At 43.1% G+C, this 18,438-nt stretch overlaps 1 protein-coding gene across 2 annotated transcripts; it reads right to left on the bottom strand.

Moving 5' to 3' along the window:
* Positions 1-253: 253 nt before the first annotated feature.
* hivep2b (HIVEP zinc finger 2b) lies at positions 254-18,114 on the bottom strand. Of its 2 annotated transcripts, none has more exons than XM_080849959.1 (8): positions 17,611-18,114; positions 14,583-14,678; positions 8,158-12,840; positions 7,899-8,059; positions 7,595-7,770; positions 7,416-7,511; positions 6,343-7,193; positions 254-2,853 (listed from the first exon to the last, which is right to left on the bottom strand). In XM_080849959.1, the coding sequence occupies exons 3-8, from the start codon at positions 12,493-12,495 to the stop codon at positions 2,401-2,403; spliced, it is 6,075 nt and encodes a 2,024-aa protein (XP_080706085.1). In that variant the 5' UTR covers positions 12,496-12,840; positions 14,583-14,678; positions 17,611-18,114; the 3' UTR covers positions 254-2,400. The 2 variants fall into 2 exon arrangements, with proteins under 2 accessions (XP_080706085.1, XP_080706086.1); XM_080849960.1 differs by having other exon boundaries at positions 14,583-14,674.
* Positions 18,115-18,438: the final 324 nt, after the last annotated feature.

Genomic DNA, 18,438 nt, shown 5'->3' with positions numbered 1-18,438 from the left:
ATGTTCATCAACTTTCTGAAATGTAGTGACCAAAATAGCAATCCAAGGTTGAGTAGTCATGTAAACACAACAAAGTGACAATGTTCAAATAATGTTCAAATCAATAAAAAATTCTAACTGAGCTTGTTTTAAATTGTTACTTTTAAACAAAGATTGAGCCAAGTTACAGTGTTTCCTGCCGCAGAAAAGTACAGGTACAATTTTATCAATGCATATTTTGATACTGATGTTGAATAAATGCATTTGTTTTTTTAATGTGTTGAATAAAAGGACACGGTTAATTAAATACAATGATGCAAATATTATGAACAATCAAGTTGCATACATCCAAAATATATATGTATACATACATATACAATTAATGAGTACAGTTTATTACAGTACATGTATAATTAAGTTGGATATAAGAGATCACAATAAAAAACATTCCCCCCTGGAATTAAATATGTAATTTCACCTTGTACCTTGTGTCAAATATGACAACAAACAAATAAATACAGTACAGTTATCAGCTGACATAAGCATGAAGATCATCTCAAGACCACATCATATGTATACAAAAGGGATGTCACATGAACACTTACTGGAATGTTAAATATCATAAAATTCCATGATTTTCAGTGATTTAAGAAATATGACTCTAAACTCTAAGAATCCAGTTTAGTGATTAAGGAGTGATAAAAATAGAGAAAGTGCTTAGTTAATCCCTTGATAAATGAAATTCCCCAGCATCACACGTATACAAAACACATATCTGAGTTGTTTACGAAGTATTCATTGAGAATAATTTAGAGCTATATTATGACCGTATGTCATATACATGTAGTATATTTGAATAGTCAACTGTAAAACCTTATGCATGTTCATTTTGTGAGATACTGTTTGTTCTAGTTATATATGTATTTGAATCAGGTATGGCAACACCGTTTCCATAAAGATGTAATGCTCAGGTAGGTGTTGGCTACTTGTGTGTCCAGTTACAGTAGGGACTGAGGTCAACTGAGTGTAGAGACACTGACCACCATCTTTCAATTTGAAAAAGTCAAGAAATAAATCAACGGTCTAGAACTCTCACTCAGACAGTTGTGTGATATTAGCTGGTTACTTCACCCTCAAAGTCCCAGTCTGAAAGCTGGCTACACAAAATATAAATACCAACAGCAGCATTAAACTGGTTGATTGATATAAAAAAAATCTCATTCATAAAGCATTGTCATAATGTTACAATATCTGCTTCTTTAGACCAAGCAATAAACTCAAATACTGTAGATTCCTTTCCTACTTAAAGTTTTGAATAAAGGGTCTTGCACAACACTGAGAAAAAGTACAGCGTAAAGTATGAAACAAGAACTGCATCACGTAGCAATCCGCAATAGTAGCTGTATCACTTAAATCTTTAAAAATGCTACCAGTGCAAACAGAGTTGCGTTAAGACCTCATGTCTCTCAGACTCAAGCTATTCTAATCAAGTGCATCAACACAATACAGTATACAACCATTTCTTTTTTAATACTCTGATGTAGGGGAAGCATACTGATTAAGCCCACAGACCCAACGACACACTGATTTTTAATTAAAATGAAAATAAATGCTGTAAATTCTAAAATCGTATATTCAAGATTATATTCCTGACTATTTGTGAGTCTGTATTATTGATATAAATCTGTCTACCCACAAGTATGATCGCAACAATAATGTAGTGGATATAAAAGGTAATAGACACTGTTGGACTTGAACATACCTAAGTCTGTGATCCCAGTCCCACCTCTTCACGGATTTCTAAGATATTTTATTTATAATAGTGAAAACTGTTATTTAAGGGTATATTTTTCAGATGAACCATTTTGACCAAGCAATGTTAGGAATATAATGGGTGCTCAATAGGTACGCTTCCCCTAAACAGTATAGGGCAAACAGTATAGCAAAGGCACAAACATCAGTCATTCTTGTAAAGTTTACCAAAACTGAATCCAATCTAACATTATATGATTTAAGTAACCTACGAACCTTTTCTCCTGGTAGGGACTTTTAAATTGATTAAATCCCAATATTGCCATTGCCTTTCAATAATGAAATGACTTACAAACAGATGTATCAAATGTAGGTACGAGTGTTAATGTGTGTATGTACTGTAAGTGAGTATGACTGCATGTGTTGTATGAATTATGTGCAAGAACAAGCAAGGTAGTTTGCATAAGTATTTTTTTTTTCTTTTTGCCACATATTGCACCTAAGATTCCATCAAAGAAATTATTCCACTCTGTCTCACTCCCTTTCTCCCTATTCCCTTCCATCTATCTACTTGTCTCCCTACATATCCATTCATTTAGTTCAAAATCCCTTTCCCCTCTTTCCCTGTCTCTACCTCCTTCTGATTGTTCTGTGTGACAGCAGTGCAGCTCAGCTCTTAGCGGACTTGTCCGCTGCAGTGATCCTGAGAGAGGCGATGGCTTCAGTGCAGGTTTGGACACTCTCCTCTGATTGGGTTTCACTGCTACTCGGGGCAGCCTCTCTCCAGTTGGAGTCCTGAGGGCTGAGGGCTGTTACCCCCTGCTGGGCCGGAGGCTCCAGTCCTCGGTCCTTTGCGAGGGCACCTGGCGGACTGGCACCGCTCTCCTCCATCGGACCGCTTCGTTGGGAGGAGCCCGAGGGTTGAGGCATCACAGCAGCAGGGGCGTGGGCAGGCAGCATCTGAATGCCCCCTACGGGCATCAGGGGCTGAAGCCGGGCCTGTTGCTGGGAGTGCAGGGGTAGGTGGCTGAATAAATCAGCGTGACCACCTGATAGCTGACCTCTGATGGTTACGTCTCCACTGAGGAGGTGTAGGGTCTGTAGAGTGTTGTGTTTATGTGCCTAAGAGACAGGAAAAATCATTCATTATAACAACATTATGAGTCTGGGGCCGTATTCACAAAGCCTTTTATCTTACCACTAGGAGTGCTCCTAACTCGCGCTAAAACCTTTTACGTAGGAGTAATTTCTTAAAAGTGATTCACAACGGCTCTGAGACCTACTCATACTAAGGATAATACCAACTCCTAAGCTTAAGATAAAAACTCCGTTGCTATGGATGACGTCCATTCTCATGCACGAGTTTAGAAGCGGTGCGTACGGTGATTGGTTGCTGACAGGCGCTCTCATTCAAAACTCAGTCCTAACATCCCCCTCACGATCCCACTAAATCAACAGAAAATAAGAGAATAACCTAGGCTTCAAATGAAGCCATATTAAATAGTTATGGATAGTGCACTTAGCAGAATGCACACGCATGATGACAAGTTTGTGCATCCAACGTGAATGACGCTTTGCACGTTAGAGAAAGAGAAATTGCCGAAAAAAACACGGAAATTGCATGAAATCAAGGAAGTAATAATTAAAGCTCCCTGCAAACTATTAGGTAATCGGCATATTTCCAGCCCTTAAACACTTCAAATATCAGTCCATACGGCTCTTTAAGTCCTCCTGTCATAATGGACGAAACGAGGGCGAGACGTAAGAGAAAGTCGAACTGGTCCCAGGACCAACTGTCCATGTTGGCCCAGAGTGTGCTGGAGAGGAAGGGAGTTATAAAAGCTAAATTTGGCTGTGGGGTGACCACAAAAAAGAAGCGTGAGGCATGGGAGGACATATGTGTTAACATAAAGGCTTCATTCCCTGCCGTGTGTCGCTCTGTCGATGACTGCGAGAAGCGCTGGTATGCGCTCCAGTCACAATGTAGGATGGAGATTGCGGAGTGGACTTTAAAAGAGCCGTCGCGGCTACAGGTATTGTGTCACCAAAATAGGCCTCATGCGTATACTTGCATGTTGTAGTTCAACTGTGCTCCCGGTTGTGGATTGAGGAAGGGTGTCAAAAGCCATGTCTTGCATGCAGTGGTGGAATGTAACGAAGTATTTTTACTTCGTTACTGTACTTCGTTACATTTTTACGTATCTGTACTTTACTTAAGTAAAAATAATAGTGCATACTTTTTAATTTTACTTCGTTACATTTTGCAGCTATTATCTATACTTTTACTCCGCTACATTTCTACAATATGTGTCGTTATTCGTTACATTTTATGAACATAGTTTCCCAAAATGTTGCCTACACAAAAATATGGATTGCGTTGCTTTAGGACGTTTCAGCCAATCAGGTGGCTCTATCAGCTCCAATGACAGCAGAGTGTGTATTTGGCACTGGCAGCACTACGGTAGCCTTGCCTGTTTTGCTTAAACATTCGACAAACAGCCTGACTAACAAACAACTTTTCAGCATGGATTGAGAGTCAGCCTCATCTGAGGACATGTTCAAGTTCAGAGGCCACAAGAACAACTCGTGGATGTTTCAGTGCATTTCCTGTCTACCTCAAAAAAGGAGTTGCTACCCTTCAAAAATTCGCCTTCAAATTTGGAGAAACAGGTCGAGTTATTCGGAGTTCTTGCTATGCTAAGTTAATGTCTATGACTTTTGCATATCGTATGTGGTTACTGACATGATTTTATACTGTTATCTAGCAAAATACATGTGGACAAACAGCAATAGCATCAAAATAACACGATTGTACCTTGATTATTTATTTAACGTAGTGGTAAGATAAAGCTGGAAGTTTAGCAATGTCAAGCTAACGTGAAGATTTGCCTTTTTTATTGACTGGTTATTGCCTGGCATGCAAACTTAATGCCTAGTCTTGGGTTACTCAATATGTTTTTTTTTTCCTTTTCTGCAATCAATAGAGCATAAAACTCTGCATTGACCAGTTTAACAACTCCATTTGTTTTTCATATTTCCATTTTTTACACGTTTACAATTAAATAAAAGATTAAAAGATACAAAATTGTGTCTTTATTGGTTTGGCTTAATGGTATTAACTTTACAAATAATCCCTGGTAGATAATTTGTCATCTGCAGAATTATAAAATAGAGTGTGAACAGTTTTACAGACAATAGGCCCAATAAGTACACCAACCTTTCCAATTAACAAATGTTGTTGCTTATAATTATTATTACTAGTAGTGACATCTGTAGAGGCATTTATTACCAGTCGCTATTTCTTTATCAAAATGGCACAGCCTAGACATTGAAAGACAACCTATTGCGTGAGTACTTTTACTTTTACTTTTAAAGTAAATTTAAAACTGAGTACTTTTTACTTTTTACTTAAGTAGGATTGTTGATGTAGTACTTTTACTTTTACTTTTACTTTCATTTTCCTGGGTACTTGTACTTTTACTTAAGTACTAAACTTCAGTACTTCTTCCACCACTGCTTGCATGGTTGCCACTGTCACCCAACAAGTGGCATCCAGCAGGTACATGGTGCCGCTCAAAAAGCTGGCGCAGACCGCGCTCTCCATTAAAATGCGCGAATCGTGAGTAGATCCAGGCCACTTCGCAACAATATCCATGATTGTGAAATTTGGATCAAACACTATCTGTGTATTAATTCAATGTACCTTTTTGCGGTTTACAAAGACGTCCTCATCTCTGGATGGAGCAATTATTTTAATGTGTGTTCCATCGATGGCACCCACGACACCGGGCATTCCTGCAAACGCCATGAAATTGACCTTGATCCTTTGAAGTAGGCGATTGTCCATAGGGAACCGAATAAACTGTTGTACAATGTGTGGTCTACAGAGTGCGGTGATTGTTTGATGAATGAATAGGCTTACTGATGATTGCGATATTCTGAAGTCGTCTGCGTTGCAAAGTTGCATTTTCCCCGTAGCCAAAAATCTTAATGTTATCAAACATTTAACTTCCGGACTGATTGGGTTGTTTCGGATAGTTGGAGACGTGATTGCATCCCGCACTAATTCTAGTAAAATGTTGATGCCTTCACGTTTTAAACGATATCTTCTCAACAATTCAGAGTCGTTCATTGTCTCCAACACGTTACGTCTGGCTTCAGCCATTTTAAGACTTTTTGTGAATAGGTCTTAGTGACTTAGGAGTCCTCATGAGGAGTTTTAAGGTGTCCTAGACTTAGGTGCTACTTTTAGGGATAAAATATTTTGTGAATTGCTCTTAGTAAAAAAAAATAGGAGTCCTAAATTTAAGACTGACACGCCCATTATTTTTAGGAGTTTCTCCTAAATTCGCCACTTATGAGCTACTTTTAGCCCTAAGATTCTTTGTGAATACGGCCCCTGAACTGGTAAGGCTAGAAATTTGTAACTTTATTTCATGCCTGAACTTTGACTTATTTTGTCCATATTAGGCTTGAGAACTAAGCATCGAACCACTGACCTTATTATCTTCATCCACAAATGACTTTGCAGTCAAACCTTGTTTATTTGATGGTATTTAACGAACTAGCTGTCAGCAGTGAACTATAATCAATATGAAAAATGTCACATACCTCCATGCCAGCATGTGAAGGCAGAGTAGCAGACCGTCTGTGAGGGCTTGTGTCCAGTCTCGCACCTCTTCCATGTTCCCATGGGGCCCTGTTATGCTGGGATCCCCGGCGCGGGGACACGGCCCTGAGCATGCCTCGCTGACGCCCCCGGGGGGACAGCTCACGCCTCACCCCTGCCTCGTGCCCCGGGGACGCGGCCCTACACAGGGGTCCAGCAGAGAGGTGTTGGAGTGGCGATGCGTCCCTCCCGAAGCAGAGGTCTCTTTTGGGGGAAACAGCCCTTAATGAGACTGAATCCCCTCTGGGCGACAGGCCTCCTAGTGGCGAACTGCTGTCACCCCTTCCTCTGGGAGAGGGGCTCCGGTGAGGTGACACAGACGGGCTCCACTGGGCCATCAGAGACGGGTCTCGGGGTAATGACAGCAGATATGAGGTGCTGGAGTGGAAGGATGTGGAGGCATGTCGGAAAGACATGGCTACACTGTCGTCATCTCCAGGCCTCAGCTCACTCAAGTGAGACTGCAGCTCGCTGCCTGCTGGGCCTGAGCTGGCCTCCCCTTGGTGGCGAATCTGGGTGTCTCTCTCCCTGCTGGAGGCTGAGGGGTGGACCTGGATGCCGGGGAGCTGGGAGAGGTAGCTGGGAAGATGCGGGGAGTTGATGACGCACGGCAAGGGGCTGGTGCTTCTTGAACGAGTTCTCGGAGTGGAACCATCTTCGTCGTCGTCATCATCTTCGTCCTCGTCCACCTCATCTCCATCATCATCAGCACCATCAGAGTCATCTACATCGGAGAACTGATGCTTGATTGACCTTGTTTTTCCTGTTCCCCTCAAGATGTCCTCTGTAATGTCTAAAAGAATGCAGATAAAGACCCCAGTAAGAATCACATTATACAAAAGAAACATCAGTTTACAGTCAATCGCAACAATGTCATTGCAGTAAGTGTTCTTGTATTACATGAGCTGCTTTTACAACTTCTGTGAAGAAAACCAAAAGCCACATCATCAATATTTATGAGGGGATTAGCCAGGCTGCTAAAGCTTGTAGCATACAAAGTGTTTATTCAGCTTACCAGTGTCATCTACACTGTCTACTGATGTGAAGGATACCCCAAGCTCCAGACATTTCTTCATATGGGCTTTGGACTTCATGTGTTTGGTGAGGTTTCCTAAAAATATTAGGAAGAGTTATTGAACCATTTTTGTTTTCCAAACAAACAAAAAAAAAACCTTCCTATTATGAAGGACTTACCTTTAGTTTTAAAGGCGAAATGACAGGATTTGCACTCATAGGGTCTGATGTCTGTGTGAGTACGAATGTGCTTCTTCAGCATGCTGGGTTTCTTACAGCGAATTCCGCACTCCTCACAGATATACTTTCCCCGGCCACGACCTCGCACGTACACATAGTCTTCAGTGGACTTAAAACTGAAGACAAGACAATTAGAACTAATAAGATCTCAATACACAAAACATTGGTTATGATTCTGTCTGTACCACATTAAATTAAATCAAGAGTTTCGTAAATTACAAAGGGAAGATGAAAGGTTGCTCACCCTCCCTCAAATATTTTGATACGGGATGGTTCTGATTGTTTTGGTGTTGTTTCCATCTCCTTGTGATCCTCAGACACATTTTTATTGCCAGATCTGATGCCCTTCACAACCCGTTTATACGTCATCATTTCGTCGTCTCTGGCGTCTGGCTTTCTCGGTAACTTGAATATAAGAGTACGTGTATTAAGCACCCTCAAATAAGTGTCAAATGTCAAATGGATTACAATGATGACTGACTTATAACTTTGTTTTTGCTTACCTCTCCAAACCTCTGCTTCCAGAGGAGAGAAGAAACAAGTATTCCAGGTTGATACATCGCTGCGATAGTGTAAATCTCTGAGTGCTTTTTCTGCTTGGTGCGGAGAAGAGCCAAAGTTGTTTTGGTTGCCACATTGGGTGGGTTTGGATCAGTGGATTTAACACACCATGTGGCATATACTGAAAACAGTGGAGCAGCCAGGGCACAGGTTGGCTTGGTAGAATGGAGGTAGCACCAACTCACACATGTTGTTGTGTGAAGACTTGGAAACTTTGAGAAGAGTTGCGCATTGGCAAAATCAGAAAGTAGCATAGCAGCACCAAATCCATGACTGGCAATCAACTTCTGCATACCTCTGACCTCCTGGCTTAAACTCAGAGAGTGTGTTTGATCAGACACAAGTCTAGAATCTTGTTCAGGTTCATCAACATCTATATTTTGAGGAGACTCTGGTCCACCATCAGATGGATAGCGAAACTTGTGTGGTGATCCCATGAGCTTGTCTTGCAGGTGGGATTGTACATCAGACATAGAACAGCTTGAAATATCTGACAAAGATGGAGATATTCCCCTTTGTGTTATCTCCTCCTTAATGTCCTTATGATGTGGCATGTCAGGATTCCCTAGCTCCACAGCACTCAGCTCTGCCACAATTTGACCATACATCTTCTCCTCCTTTACTCGTTTCTGCTGCTTTGACTCCGCAAAGAGGTCTATACTGCTGGCAGGAGAAAGCATCCGTTTCGCTCTTCCACCACTGGGAGCCTCTGTGGTTGAGATAGTTTTGGAGGTCAAGGACAGAGGTATGCCTGTCTTAAGTCTTGCTGGAGATAGCTCTGGGTTGTACAGAAGTCCGCTAGGTTGTCCAGAGACCTGAGTTATGTCAAACCCAATCCCTTGCATCATTGCAATACTGGCTAAAGAGCCCTGAGAGGTAGACCCACAAAACACTGGAGTGGAGCAAATACTCCTTGTTTGGCTGTCAAAAATCTGGGACAGACTGGAGTATGTAATGCTCCCATGGGATGGCACCTGCATTTGGATTCTCACAGGAACCAACGAGGCAGAAGGTGACTGGAGGGATTGAAGGTTTGGAGGTACAGGTGCTAGGTGTGCCTCTGAAGGTACAGGAGTGGTTGAAGAAACCCTCTTTAGATCCCTAGACAAATCGTCTGTTGGGGACTTTGAGTCCATTTCTGCTTTAGCTTGCAAATAAACGCTCTCTTTTGACTGCAGGTGGAGTTGTATGGTTTGAAGATCTTGTAGTTGATGCCAAGGGAAAATGTGGAGGGGATCAGGTTTCCAGAAGTGCCCTGACGTCACTGGCAGGAATGAGGCCAGATTTCTTGGAATCATAGAGTATGGTACAGTCTCATGGCCATGTAAGATTTGTTTATGGGTGGATGGTGCCCCTGTCTGCATCACAACTGCTCCTTCTGGGCTGCTAGCTTGAATATAACCTGGGTGTTCTATGTCTGTGGTGATCTTACTCAATCTAGTTACAGAGGAATCTGAAACAGAAGTCGAATTATGGTACATGGACTCTGAGTCTGGTTTGGCAGAAATATCAACACATTTCTCGTGTGTTGATGTCTCTGGGTCAACACTTAATGATGCCTGTCTCACCAGGTAACCTCTTCTGCGTTGTTTTAGCCCTCCTGCACTGGCATAGGCCTCACCCTGTCTGGACCTGGATGATGTGGAGAGACTTCCATAGTCAAATGATTTACTCCGCAAATCTGGGAGTTCAGCTGCCGAGATGAACGGAGCCTCCTCTGTAGCAGATCGTCTCATTTCCTTCTGTCGATTTTCTCTGGGTATGGAGAGAGTGTGTCCACTTCCTGGCACAGACAACAACTCCAAAGGTTTGCCATACTCATCTAATTTAGTAACGGGTGCTGAAACAAGGGTCTCGTCTCTTTCAAGAGACAAAGAGAAGCTTGAGCTGTGCGACAAGTTGCTGTCTTGACTTGGACTCCTGGAGAGACTTGTACAGGCAGACTCGAAACTTGAGTCACCTGAAGAATACTCAAGATCTGCTAATCTTATTCTTTTCTTCTTGGGTGGTAGTTTCTCAACTGGAAACTGAGACAAGGTTTCACTTCTTTGTGGCCACTGGAACTCCTCTACAGGCTTTTCACGATGCTTGACCTGGACCTCAGCAGGTTTTGAAGCTCTATCTGGTTCTTCGGTCACCCTAATTTCAGGAACCTGGATGCTAGTTTGACCAGTTAATTTGCGCGATTCAGAACCTGGTTGTGATACTGACCTAATATCCTTGAATTGATTTACAACTTCAGACCTTAGGTGAACATTCATCTGCGTCTCTCTCTTGATAGGTTTTGTGTCACTTTGTTCTGTCATTATTTGAGGACCTTGCTTGTCCCGGAGCTGAGACTCACTCTCACCATGTCTTTCTGCGGAGGCCAATCTGCTGGCAGAGTTTGTGTGCTGAATTACAGAGATAACATTGCTTTGACTCACATTCTGCTTTGATTCACATTCTGCTGAAAGGTCAACCATTTCTACAGATTTGACAAATTGGCCTGAAGAATCCTCCTCTTCCATGACACCCTTTTGCTTTCTGCGTTTTCTTGTGGCAGGGTCTGTTACATAGCTGTGATGCGTGAATAACTGCTCAGCTTCAGGTGAAATTTCTGTCCCTGCTTTAGTGCTGTCCACATGGCTCTCATGTGATGGTAGCTCGAAGGCTGCTTGCCTCATAAGCCTCCTCATCCCCCCTTGGCCAGGATACATTCCATCATCAGATGTCATTCTTTCATCGAAAGAACTACTGCTTCGAAGTCCCGGTGGAATACAGAGATCTGTTGCTGTTGACGTTGGCAGGGAGTTGCTCCGTATAAGGGATGCAGTATCTGAGGGAGCCTCAAGCTGATAGAATGTGGTAATTTGATCTGATTGGGAAGATTCATGACCTTCATGGGACCAATTTGACTCCAGTTTGATTAATCCAGCCAAGTCCTTCTTGTATGTGGATATATGGATGCCCTCCTCTGATATCTTACTCTTGCCTGGCTTGACCATGAAACTTGTTCTGTTGTCATTTGTGTCAGTCATGCAGGTTTGAACTGTGATTGATTGTCTTGGTTTGGGAGAAGGTCGATAACATTTCCCAAACATTATCTCTTGGTATGATTTGACATTTGTGCATGGGGGACTGACCTGCTGCTCTGCACTGTCTGAGCGAGAGAAATAGCCAGAGTCTGTGCTCCCCTTACTGCTGGAGCTGGGGAGGGACAGAGAATGCTCAGACTCTTGGCTCCTTTTCTCTGAAAGACGGAGTGCAAGTTTCTGCTTGATGGTGCAGGACTCCACGGCCTGCTCAACCTCAGTCATAGATGGAGAAGTTCTCATTTCCCTGAACCGGGACAGAGAAACCTTTCCTGACGCTGACATGATTTCTTTTCTGGTGGCACTTGGCGTGGTCACCTTTACAGACGGTATGCCAGGTGACTCTTTTGTCCACTTCCCTTCAGTGCCCTCAAATGAGCTGACGCAGTCCAGAAACAAATCTTCAGAGCCCTCCTCGTCTGTGTCTGTAGTCTGTTCAGCATCCGACTGCATCTCCCCTTCCACTGACAGAAGCTCTTGATCCACACCGGAGGGATGAGTGTCTTTCTCTGACAATGCCAGCAAGCCAGCTTTAACGGCATGTGTGTGAGACTTTCTGTGTTTGTACAAATTGCTCTTTGTCTTAAAGGAGAACCCACATGGGATACATGGGTAGGGTCTCTCACCGGTGTGAGAACGGATGTGCTTTTTCAGGACACTAGGCTTGGCGCAAGCTCTACCACAGTAGTGGCAGATGTACTTTCCAGGCTTCTTTCCAGGTTTTTGCTCCCTTTTGTTCATCCCCTCTGCTAGCTGACCAATTCCCAGTTGATAGAGCTGCCTTGATGTGGCTGAGAAAGTTGCCATCTTCTTTCTGAAATGGACTTGATTCTGTTCGCAGGATTGAGAAGCCATGAGGTTCCTTGAAGCAAATGGCTGAGTCTGTCTGACAAAAGGCCATGGCTGTGTTGCCCCACCGGAGGCTGTATCACTACTGTCACCAGACTTGGGTGATGATGAGAGGTGATAGTGGCCACTAGTGTTGGGAACCTGCAACTGCTGGATTTCTAGAGGTGGTGAAGTTCCAGAGGTAGGCGTGTCCTGTGAGCCTTTGACAATGCTGCCCCCCTGTTCTGTCTCACATTGAAGAGTCTTTTCTTTTACATTTACACTGGTGTGAGTTCGGCTTCCAAATGAGGCTTGGGTGTTCTGCTCCGCAGTCTCATTTGAGCACCTCAAGCTATCAGTGCCCTCAAGCGACTCCATGACATCAGTGCCAGTTTCCGTCTGATAAGTTAAGGCTGTGTCCTTTACATTGCTTAAGCACTGTCTCTGGTTAAGGAGATGTAAGAACAATCTCCCCCTAAAATCCAACCATCACATTCAGCCTGGTTGAAGGATGTGCCTTTTTGTTGTTTATTTGATTACTTCTTCTCCAGTGCCCTCAGTATAACAGCATTTTTGTCCAGGAATGCTGCCAAAATTGAGCTAAAAGGTATTAGCTATTTTTAGGGTTTGGCATTGTTTTCTTTTATATAGAGTAGGAATAGGCCCTCTTCTCCGTGTCCTCTTCAGTGGCCCACTATGAGCTGATATAGCCTAGTGTGGGACCTAAAGACAGAGAATTAAAAAGAGAGTGAATATACTACAATTTGAGGTTTTGAAAGAAATGTTTCAAAACCTGACAAAATGTGTGACAAATGCAATACACATTAAAGTTCAGTCTATAACCACATATTTTAAACACTTTGGGAGAAAACACAGTTAACTTCTTATAAAAAAATCAAGCTCCTTTCAGTCGGTTATGTGTGGCTTGAAAGTTAATGAAAGAAGGATTTAAAAAAATATTTGAGCATTAAAGTGCTTTTCTTTTATAGCACTGAATGAGAAGATTACAAGTGTGTCTTTGTATCCTATTTGACACCAGCTGTCCCAGTAGCGCAGGCCGTGGTAGAATCAGTCTGATGAACTGGTCATAAGGCACACAAAAAATGCACAAAATTATGTTTTCCTTATTCACCATATACTTTGAAAGGACTTAAATGGAGGATTGCTGCCCTATCCTACGTCAGTCAGAATTCATTCAAGGCAAGTAGGTACAAGTACCCTGGTAAACAAACTCTGCGTGTGAACGCCAGTGGAATGAATAGGCCAGCACATCATTTAATCATATTGACATTTACATTACAAAAACCTTCTCAGGCCTTGTAGAGAAAGCCTCATTTTCTGTGTTGTATAACTATATGACCACAACCCCTATGGGAGTTTTTATATTTCGGTAAAACCATGATGACATTACTCTGCTATCTGTCTGGCTGGGACTTGTTCTGGGACATGACATGTTGCAAATGACACAACCCAACAGGTGCAGCGCCTAAGACGGCATTCTCACACCCTCTGGGAGGCTTCGCAAGGCATTCATTTCCAATGAGGAGAAATGACTCAATGTAGTTATGCTACATCAACCTCCACTGGCAACACAGCGACAGCAGTGTACAGATATAAAATCAGTCTTTATGTATATTTTTATATAGCATATTCAAGATTGCAAGAAATCAGCTGCGCAGAATGTGGCAAAAAAACATCCCCTATCATCCGTCTATCCTGAAGCTAAGACACAAATATTTTCTCCTGAAATGTACTTATATGTTTTTAACACAAATGAACAGCAAAAGCTATCAACCTATTAAATGAAGCTAAACATCAGATTAAGTCAAAGAGATAAGAAAGGACTTGTTATTTAAGTAAAATAGCTAGTTGACAAATTATTTGATTTAGGGGCAATACATCATAATCTTTCGAAAATAAAGTGAAATAAAAAGTACTAATTTTAAATGCTGTGGGTAGTGAGTAGTTAGCAAGGAGAGTAACAAAGCATTCATGTTCCTTTGAGAAATATAACCTGGATTATAAACCATGAAATATAAATTCAAAACAAACAATGGCAATATGTGGCTATGAGAATGTACTTGCAGTATACCAATGTTAAATAACAGATTTGCAGTATCTTTGAGAAATACATCCTGGATTATGAACCATAAAGGAGAAATTCAAAACAATAACAATATGCCTCGATTGTACTTACAGTATACCAATGCTTACTACTGACTCTCAGTCATGCTGTATAGTAGCACCTATTACTAGTCTTTTTCCAAAAGAGGAAAAAAGCATATTCTGTTACAAAAACAGGGCCTATTCTCTATGATGCCAAAGAGGAAAGAAACTGGAGCTTTGTTGGCATCTGTGCTGGAAACACACATACTTGTGAGGATAACCCAGGTGCAGTAATGGCCGTTGATGGGCTGATGAAAATGTCATATGGGACAGGGAGCCGAGGCCCACCGCAGACTCACCGGAACGGAACACAACGGGAAGGAACTGCTCATGAAGAGGAAAGTGTTGGTAACCGGTGAGTCATGGGAGTCAGGTGCGCCTCTTGAACTGGCTGGCTAAGAAAACAACCAGGGACAAAAACAAGTTATTAGTGCACACAGGGCAGTTCTTCCCGCACTTGTTTACCAGCCATCTTCATATATAATAATTCACTGCATTGAAACGATCCATCTGGCATGCCATCCGTGACTCAGCTGTGAAACTAGATTATTCATAGGCACTGTTGCCGGAGCCATGTTTGACATTCTCTTTTTTGAATCACTTAAGTTATTCATAATATGCCCACAAAAACTGCTACAGGATACTAATGCCAGCAGCTTATGGTTCCTATCTGACTGTGTCATGAACCCTGTATTGAATATGGGATTAAACGTTCCGGGGACCTGATCCGTTCACTATTCTGTTCATGGATCCCTCTGTATTTTTTTTCTTTCTCGCAGCGAATCTCCCTCTGCTCGAGGGCCTCGCCGTCTTCTATCCAGAAGGGATCCGTTACTTGTGCTTCCGGGAACTTGTTTTCTCATCCAAACACCAGCGCTGTGTGAGGGGATCGATACGGTGTTGGATGCTCATGCAGCTCTGTGGTTCTGACATTGACTCCAGGACAAACCGCTCAGGGTGACTCTGCAAGCCTCCGGTGAAAGACCCTCGGCTTTATTATCATGTCATGGTTAAATGTGGGAGTAAGGGAGCCAGCGAGGTGCTACTCAATGAGGGGATGTTTATTCAGGTCTCCACTCGGGACTCAACACTCACCTCTCTCTTAGCCATGCGAAATGGATGGAACGCTTCTTATGTAGAGTTGCTATGGATACTGAGATAACTACTACTCATTCAGATCCCCCTAGGTATGTGATATTGACTCGATGAGAGAGTGGCCAGTTATATGAGTGAAACGTGAACAACCTTTATTCCCTCCATCCCACACAGGTGAATCCTTTTAGGTCACACCCCATCTAACACATTATCTTTATTCTGTATTGAAGAGATAACATTTAAGAGGAACAAGGACATCTAGAAGGATGCTTTCGTCAGTTTTTAGAGTAAATGAACAGCTAATAATATGTTTCTGCTGGACACTTGGACAAATCTTACTGGCAAATGGTTGGCTGCAGGCAGTCAAATCCTTTCCAGGAAGAATACGATTTGGTTAAGATTTGGTTGAATATTACCATGAGTGTGTGTGCAATCATTAGGACGACTTCCCTCACCAAATATATCAGAAAATGATCAGACCACCTTAATACGGTCTAGGAAGCTAAATGACTGCTCCTCTAATGGTACAAAGATTAATGCCTTAAATGAGAGAAGATAATTTAAACTTTGAGGAAATTGTCCTTGCATTTCCCCCCTTCAGGGCAAGACTTTCACATTAAAAACCTAAGTGAAGACAGCATCACGGCTCTTTCCTTTCTTCTCCTTGTAGCAGATCCTTCTGACACTGGACAAGCGCAGATTATGCTGTCAGGATTTTAGAAATGAATCCAACATTAGTTGGAAAATCACATGTCCCTATGGTTCCATCATACTTAAGGTTGATATTTTAGTCCAGGGTAACTGCAGAGGCACCTGGGAGTGTGAATCTTTTCCATCAACTCAGTAGCAAAGACGGTGTGGCTTCAACAAGGGTGCTATCTGGTTCAGACCTCTGCACACTTGCTTAATTAGGACATTCAGATATGCTCCTGACATTACATCAAGCAAGGAAAAAGCAATGAAATGGTTGCATAATACAGCCAGTCTCTGGCGAATTTAAAGTTTAAAGTGATATTACCCGTGTGAAACTGAAACAATATCAGTGGGATCCTGGGAGGGAGACTGGAGTCTTGATATTCTTGCTATGCTTTATGTGTGTGTGTGTGTGTCCTCGTGTTCACGTTTGTGTTTGCTGTAAAGACAGTGAGAGTGTGGGGTGTGTACTGTTGTGTCTGTGCGAGAGAGGGGGGGTACACGATCCTCTGTTACAGTCAGCTGTGTTTGAAATATGTGTGTGGTGCGCACGTGAGTGGGGTGTGTGTAAACGTGGTTGGGGTGGAGACATCTATGTCTGTGTGTGTGTGTGTGTGTGCGTGTATGTTACGGTAAGTGTTTGGAGTGTAAGATCGGGGTGATGGGGTGATAGAATGTGAACGTGGTGGGAGAACTTGGCTGGGGGGGTCCTTTCAAGGTCATTCTGACCTCACTCCCGGGTTTCCCCCTGAATGAGGGCTATTAATACAAACAAACAGCCACAGCGCATCCACAGAGATGCTCGGAAAAACCGCACACACACACACACACACACACACACACACACACACAGGGCTGAGATGGAACAGGGATCGAGCCACAGCTTAAAAATACATCCTCTGTCATTTGAGCACTTCACTAAATCCACATCTTGACCACTGGAACATCCTTTAAAAATCTCTTTGTCTCTGCAAATGCTGTCTTTTCCATTTCAGTCTCAGCAGTGAAAGAGGAGCTGGGGTCCGACAATCTTGACAAAAAGTTAAATCACTGTTAAAGGAACTAGCATCTTAAGGCCAAGCTCCCTGCTGCAGCATCTGTGACAAGCTATGGGAGAGATCAGAGAATATCCCCGACTTGAGTGGATAACTATTCATTACATCATTCTTGCAACATATACTGTACACACACACACACATACACACGCACACACACACACATACACACATACGCAAATATATATACACACAAACGCACAACACATGCACACTCACTAACCCCATGTACACCACTGACAGACTGACACTTCCTGACCCACTCGTTCTCCCCAAAGCTACAGAGGCACAGAAACAGCTCAGCCTCGAAGCCCCAGAGGCAGTAACACGGCAGCCCTTCAAGCTAACACCGTACATCACAGCTCACAGAAGGATCTGCGCGCTGACATAAGACTCACTTTAACGTGCAACGAATCACCACCATCTGGAAAGCACATCAACGGACACAGACATCAATGACATTTAACATCATCCACTCACTGACCTGCCAGTCAGACAGCCTCCAATTCAGCACATCTGGCCAGATTTCCGCTATATTCCTTATCGCCCTGTAGACACGGCTGACCTCTCGCCAGGGTCAAGGGGAAAAAGCCAAACGATCGTGGTGAAGAGAATGTCTTGCCGTCTGCGCGCACAGCACAAGACCCACTGATGTAAGTGAGTCACCACAGAAAATACCTCACAGAGACGCGTATCCAGGAACAAAAATAGCAGCGGGGCCCAGAGAAGGATTATGCAACAGCCCACGATTGGGCTCTTCTGCAGTGCAGCTCAGCGCGGCAGGCTGTCAGCGCACGGCTTCTGTCCACCGGAGAGCCTTTCGCAGCTGAGCGGGAAAGTCTGCTGGCTGTTTAAGGAAAATGAAACACTGATCCTACATCGACGACTGTTCAGGGGGGGATTATTTAGACTAGGAAGGTTGTAGCTGAGCTGCGGTCTCTAGTTTATAATCTTCCCGTCCCTTCTGACAGAACACCGGGAGGAAGGACTTGCTCTGTTTCATCTGAGGGGTAGCGCAGAGTACTACTGCTGTAGAATGTCCCCGCGCGCACGCATACAGGCTTAAATTAGGGCAGCGGTCTCCGTGGAGAGATTCCGCCAGGAGGATCGCACTGGCCTTCCTCATTTCTGCGTGGCACACGCTGACCTGATTGACAGCCGCCTTGTGCGTGGTCATCTCGCTGTCAGCACACCCCAAGGCTACAACATCCTCCTTAATACACACTACAGGGATAACTGCAACCCTCACACATACCGGCAAAATACAGGACCACTCAAATGCAATAAAAAAACACAACCCGAAAATACATCT

Source organism: Sprattus sprattus, assembly GCF_963457725.1.
Source record: "Sprattus sprattus genome assembly, chromosome: 13".
Lineage (NCBI taxonomy): Eukaryota > Metazoa > Chordata > Actinopteri > Clupeiformes > Clupeidae > Sprattus > Sprattus sprattus.
This window is presented reverse-complemented; position numbering and strand designations above follow the sequence as displayed.

What these genes read in the sequence shown, in the direction of transcription:
- hivep2b (XM_080849959.1), bottom strand. Translation starts at nt 12,495, where the DNA reads ATGGAGTCGCTTGAGGGCACTGATAGCTTGAGGTGCTCAAATGAGACT. An exon ending in ATCAAAATATTTGAGGGAGG is followed by an intron (nt 7,771 to 7,898) that starts GTGAGCAACCTT and finishes TCTTGTCTTCAG; the next exon opens with TTTTAAGTCCACTGAAGACT. An exon ending in TTTCGCCTTTAAAACTAAAG is followed by an intron (nt 7,512 to 7,594) that starts GTAAGTCCTTCA and finishes TAATATTTTTAG; the next exon opens with GAAACCTCACCAAACACATG.